This window comes from Nannospalax galili, unplaced genomic scaffold (genome assembly GCF_000622305.1).
Source record: "Nannospalax galili isolate Female #2095 unplaced genomic scaffold, S.galili_v1.0 scaffold737, whole genome shotgun sequence".
In the NCBI taxonomy this organism is placed as follows: domain Eukaryota; kingdom Metazoa; phylum Chordata; class Mammalia; order Rodentia; family Spalacidae; genus Nannospalax; species Nannospalax galili.
The window spans coordinates 45,831-52,512 of NW_008341172.1; the positions used below are offsets into that span (position 1 = coordinate 45,831).

Below are 6,682 nucleotides of genomic sequence, written 5' to 3' on the forward strand. Positions count from 1 at the left end.
TAAAGGACACTCAACCTGCATTTGTTTTCTGTGAACTGTTTGTTTGTGTATTCTCTGGATATTTTTTTCTGTTAGGTTATATTAATTTTTTTCATTGCTTTATAAAGGATTCGTGAAGTGTTTGGGAAACAAACCTCATTATTTTCATGATTTTTGTCATCAGCTTTTAAACTTATTTTAGGCTTTTCATTAAGTGTTATGCAGTGAAGTAACGCAGAGTAAATGCTAAGTGTAAAGTCAGATGTGGATGTCAGTGAGTTTTTTTATACCATATTTTAGTTATTTTGTCAGTCTTACCTACTTTCTAGTTTAAGTTTTTAAAAGCTTATATATAAGCAAAGGAAGAAAACACAAAAGAATATTTTTCTTTATTTTTATTTTCTGAGTTTTTTTTTTTTTTTGAGACAGGCTGTCCTGTAGCCCCAGCTGGCCTAGAATCACTATGTAGATCAGGCTGGCCTTTGTCTTTCAGACATGTAGGATTAAAAGTATCCTTTTTCTTTAGTTTTAATGAATATTTTAAGAAAATTATTGGTATTTAAAATGCTACTTTGATATTTGGATAAAAAAGATTAAAAATAATGTGTTGTTTCTTACTGATTTAGCATTTCAAGACTCTGAATATCAACCACAGTATATAATCACATATTTTCTTTTGGTTTGATTAGATTTTGCTTATAACATGATAACTTAAATAGATAAATTATTTTTCTGAGTGTGTCAAAGTTGTCAAAGTCACTTAGAGTTGTGACAAGTTATCTATGTATGTGTGATGTGTTTACTTACTTTATTTTCTTAGGCTGAAAGATTTAATTTTTTTGCAAAAATAGAGAAATGAAAATGGCCAAGCTCCAACTATGTTAGGACTAAATAAAATGATCTGTGAAGTACATTTTTACAAGGCCTGCATCACACTAAGAAATTGTGATGTTATGTAAACCAGTGATCATGAAAATAGTCCCTTTGGATCTCACAGTAAAGCTCTGAGGTACTGTGATGTGATGCTCTGAGGTATTTTCATGCTCTGAAGTACTTTGATACTCTGAGTCATTGTGGTGATCTGAGGTTCAGACATGGCTACTTCCTTCTCACATCTTTGGAGGTATGTAAAATCTTGTTTTGTAAAAAATAGTTCTCCCAAAAGAATTATTAAAATCAGGAACCAGACAGGACTGTCCATTATTCACTCTTTTTCAATATAGTGCTTGAAACTCTTGCAAGAGCAATAAAACAAGAGAAGGAAATTAAAGGAGTCCCAAAGAAGAGATCAAACTATTCCTATTTTCAGATGATATGATATTATACATAAGAAATCCCAAAAATTCCACTAGCAAACCATTAGAATTAATACTTTCAGTAAAGTGCCAGGATACAAAATCAACTTAGAAAAATCAGTAGCCTTTTTATATACTAATAACAGGCAATCAGAAAAAGCACTTGAGGAAACCCTCCCATTCTCAATAGCCTTAAAAAATTAAAATACTAGAAATAAACCTAACCAAAGTCATTAAATCTCTACAATGAACAATTTTAAAATCTAGAGATAGAGGAAGACACTAGGAGATGGAAAGACCTACCATGCTTATAGATTGGTAGTAGAATCAATATTGTGAAGATGACTATCTTACCAAAAGCAATTTATAGATTCAGTGCAATCCCAATCAAAATACCAATGACGTTCTTCACAGAGGGTGACAAAATCATTCTAAAATTCATATGGACTCACAAAGACCCCAGATAACCAAAATAATCTTGGGCAAAAAGAATAATGCTGGGGGGAATCACCATACCAGATCTCAAATTATATTACAGAGCTATAGTCATAAAAACAGCATGGTACTCATACTAAAATAGACATATAGATCAATGGAACACAATAGAAGACCCAAACATGAGTTTATATAATTTGAGTCCCCTGATATTTGACAAAAGCTCTAAAAACACACAATGGAGGAAATATAGCATCTTCAATAAATGGTGCTGGCAAAACGAACTCCACCTGCAGAAAAATGAAACTTAACACTTGTATTTCACCATGTACAAGTCAACTCCAAATGGATCAAAGACCTCAATATAAAACCTGAAACTCAGAAACTGCTGGAAGAAAACAGGCAGCACCCTCCAAGATATAGGCATAGGAAAGGACTTTCTAAATCAGACACCAGCTGCTCAGGCACTAAGGTCAACAATCAGTAAGTGGACCTCATTAAATTACAAAGTTTCTGTACAGCAAAAGAAACAACTGAAGAAGGGAAGAGGAAGCCCACTGAGTGGGAGAAAAGCTTCACCATCTACACATCTGACAGTGGATTAATATCCAGAATATACAAAGACCTCAGAAAAGAAAGGAATAAGAAAATAAAAGACCCAACAAAAAGATGGCGATAGACCTAAACAGAGTTCTCAAATGAAGAAATAAAAACGGCTAAGAAGCACCTTAAAAAGTGATCAACACCCTTAGTAATTAGAGAAATGCAGATAAAAACCACTTTAAGAGTCCATCTTACCCCAGTCAGATCAGCAAAGATCAAGAGAATGAAAGACTACAAATGCTGGGGAGGATGTGGAGAAAGAGGAACGCTCACTCACTGCTTGTGGGAATGCAAGCACTATGGAAAGCAGTGTGGAGAACCCACAGATAACTAAAAACGAACCTATCATATGATCTGGTGTTACCACTCGTTAGCATATACTCAAATGACTCATCATACTGTAGAGATACCTGTACATCCATGTTTGTTGCTGCTCTCTTCACAATTGCTGAGAAATGGAAACAACCTAAATGTCTCTCAGCTGATGAATGGTTAATGAAAATGTGGTACATCTACACAATGGAGTTCTACTCAGCAGTAGAAAAGACGATATTATGAAATTTTCAGGTAAATGGGTGGAGCTAGAGAGTGTTAGACCAAGTGAAGTAACAAACACACAAAAGCAAGCGGCATATATTCTCCTTCATTTGTGGATTGTAGCACCAGTCCCTTATATGTGAGTATATAAATTCAGATGTAACACCAGGAGCCAGGTAAAGGGGAAGGATACATGGAAGTAAAGGAAAAAAAAACAAAAAAACCCACAACCTAAAAGGTGGATATTAGGGAACAGATGTTACCTGCGGGAGGTGGAAAAAGTGGGAGTACTAGGCAGGGAGGAGAGGAGGGAGGGGCATGCAAGGGACCATGGTATGGGGGAGGGAAGGAAGTCAGGAGAGGAAAGATGGCCAGAGTTGGGAGGTATTGCGGGGAGAGTGGGGATAATGGGGGCACTGTGACTAGGGAGGGAAGGAGGAGGGAAGATGGATGGGAGAAAAGAGTGGAGATGAGTGAATCTCAGGGACTAGGAAACCTAGAGGGAAAAGTGATGCCCTAGAAACCCTATGAGAAATGCACATAGAGTGTCTGAACATCGATGCATATGTGTACCTGGGAGCTGTTTGACAGGGAATGCCGTGCCAGGTAGAAGAGACCTCACTTAGAGGGGCAGGCATGCCATATAGCACTCATCAAAGAAGCTTCTTTTTGCAATAGATGGAGGCTACTGCAGAGTTGCATATCTGGTCAGGCACAGAGAACATATGCCTGGGAGATGCCCAGTACTAGGGGATACATCTGCACTTGAATCTCTGCAACTAAGGTTCATGGAACATGGCAGAATAAGGGGTAGAGATGCTAATGCACCCCTCAACTCTCACCAGTGAGGCTTCCATGTACACAGAAGCAACAGAAGGCCACAACTGGCTAAGTTTTGGAGAATAAGAGACTGTAGAGTGTTGGGTGGGACTCCTATATGGAGCCTCATCCACCCACAGCTCAGGGACCATTGTAGAGGAGGAGGTGGAAAGGTTGTAAGAAGCAGGGGTGGTTCATGAACACAGGGAGGTGGAGGCCTCCAGACCACTGAAGGCTTGCTCATGTGAGCCTGTGGCAGTGGTGGCATCAAGCATGGGACCCATCCCCCATGTTAGCTCAATGAAACAAGGGCCCAAAGGGAAGGTGAGAAATAGGTGGCATACCAGTACTAGATTGAGTGCTGTTTGAGACTGATGGATGCTGGGTTAGGGAGAGTATGATTTATGTATGACCACGGGATGGGCTGACTAGCCTCCAGTAGACACATTTATACTGAAGGACATTTGGGTACAAACATCTGAATGAATAGGACTCAGCATGTATGGCAGAGTGCATAGGGTTTGGTGGGGGAATGGGGTAAGGCATGGATGGGGAAGGGGGTCTGGATTTGAATTGGAAACATATGAAATTTAAAAAGCTCAATAAAAAATTTAAACAAACAAAAACAGAATTAAATATGTAGCCATGAACTGTTCAAAAGGGAGACTGAGAAGTACTTCCAACATAATGTGTGATTTCAGGGCATTAATGTGGCATCAAGTTTTAATATGGCAGAATGTGGGTGATTATCAATATCGTCATTTCATAGATATGCTAAGAAAATTTTTTGAGTATTTTTTTTTGTGGTGCTAGTGATCAAATCCAGGCTTTCTGAATCCAGGCAGGAACTCTACCATTAAGTTGTACACCAGACTACATGCCTAGCCCTGACTTCTGTTTTATGAGTTGATCTCCATGAAAGAAAGCTCCAGACACTGAGCTATCAGCATGGTAACCATAGATACATACTCAATATAATTCCAAGTCATCAGGTAAAATAAAATAAGATATTCTGTTTCCTAGTCTCACTGGCCATATTCAGGTGCATTGTGGCGTGGCTTTGAGTGTTGCCAATTTATGTTTCTGTCATTATAAGAAGCTGTGTGGAAGAGCTAGCCAAGAGTTATTTTCCTGCATTCTGTGTTCCATGCTGCACAGTGCAGAGGGGTCCTAACTCTTGCGGAGTTAACACCCACTCTGCCCTTGTGCTGGATTTGCAGAGTGTCACACCCTACAGTTACTGCATCTAAGGGTCTCCCCAAGTACCTCCTTGGGCCATAGATACTCCCTCAAGGATCCAGCAGTTTGTGGTGTTTGATTGATATTAGACTCCATCTTCCCTCATTCAAAAACCAAACAATTAAAGAAAACTGAATACAGTAAGGTTCATCTTAAACCATTCCCCTCCTTTTTTATTGTAAATATCATGTATACATCACTTAACTTTGCTTTTCTGCTGTGGTGCGTTAAAATAGAAGTTGTTGGCATTAATGACTTTCATAGCTGCGTAATTATGTTACTCTGTCTTAGTCTTTTAAAGATTGCTGCTGCAAATTCTACCAAGCAGAGATGGAAGAGCTGGACTTTATTGGAGCTTCAGAGCAGGCCCGAAAATACATAAACACCTGGGTTGCCAAAAAAACAGAAGGTGAGAATAGAACTATTCTGTTTTATTTGTTTACTTGTCTGGCTTTGGGACCTGGACCCCTGGCCTCCAGCCTTCTGTGATGGCTCTCTGTCTCTGAGCTCTTCCCCTGGTGACTGTTGTTAGCCAGTTACTCCATTTTGAATACCTTTATTGTCAACCCCTTCAGGAGAACATCAAATATAAAGGAAAATGACTTTTTATTTTCTTTTTTTTTAAATAAATAATTTATTGAGAATTTCATACATGCATATAATGTGTTTTGATGAAACCCATGCCCACTCCCTCCCCTCCAACTCTTCTCATATCTCCCCATCACTTTTTTCTGATAACTTCATGTACCCTTTCTTCTTCTTTGATTTATTTATTTTTTTATGGGGCTTTATGCTACTCTAACATTCCCCCCTCTGAAGAGGTAACCCTAAAATCTTTTAAGGATTAGAGTCAAGCTCCCAAATATTTTCAACAGTTTTGGCCTTTGGAACAGAGTATGTTGCTGAAAGGCCCAAGGACATTGTGAGTATTAGCCAAGAAACTGGCTACTTTTCTTCGGGGTCTTTTTAACTTAACTGACTAGCAAATTACCATCTCCTATTCTTATCACACCATCCTCTGAAGAGATTACCCAAATTGTCAATGAGGAATCAGGATGCAGACTGCTCTGGCTTCTGCCATGATGAACTGGGATATATGGTGAGGCAATTGGAGTACTCCTTAAGTGGTCTATCTAGAAGACTCCCAGATTGCCCAACTCTTATCTTGAGGAGAAAAAGAAAGTCTTTGAACTGTGAATAGGAGATGTGAAGGAGAAGTAAAGGCAAGAGTAATTAGCATTACAAGCTCTAGACAGGGAACTAGAAAAAAAGTCAAAACAGGGGAAATTTTCAAATGTTCATATGAGAGTCCATTGGAATTTCTTGACAAGGGCTTCCAAAAGCATCCCTCTGTTGGGTTCCTCCTCATTTTTCTTTTCTCTTCCAAGGCTGGACTCTAGAGTGATGGATTCAGGATTTGCTTTCAGGTATTTTGATAGCCATTGGAGTGGTTAGAACCAATGTCAGTTCCCTTTCAAAAGCTTCTAGATAGGGGGAGAAAACAAATTTATCCATCATTTTAGAACAATAGCTGGTTCTCTCCCTTAGCTACAGGTGGGCTCTACAGTATTGGAGACCAAGATTTGAAATCTTACATCTAAGCAGCACTTTCTGGTTAGGAACAAAGGCATTAATAGAAGTAATTGTCTAAATAACTTTTTGTATAGACTTAAGCCTAATGTCTGGGAAGTGTCATCCCTTGAACTCTTAAAGAAATATACTGATGAATTTACTCTTTGGTTATACTTTCCTTTTGGGTGTTTAAGACCATACAG

General features: G+C 38.6%; 1 protein-coding gene across 1 annotated transcript in view; it reads left to right on the forward strand.

Moving 5' to 3' along the window:
- Nucleotides 1-6,682, forward strand: part of Serpinb6 (serpin family B member 6) — a 34,387-nt gene that overhangs the window by 10,376 nt on the left and 17,329 nt on the right. The window contains exon 4 of the mRNA XM_029565168.1: nucleotides 5,199-5,392. Within this exon, the coding sequence (XP_029421028.1) occupies nucleotides 5,199-5,392 (194 nt within the window). The remainder of the gene's footprint in view (nucleotides 1-5,198; nucleotides 5,393-6,682) is intronic.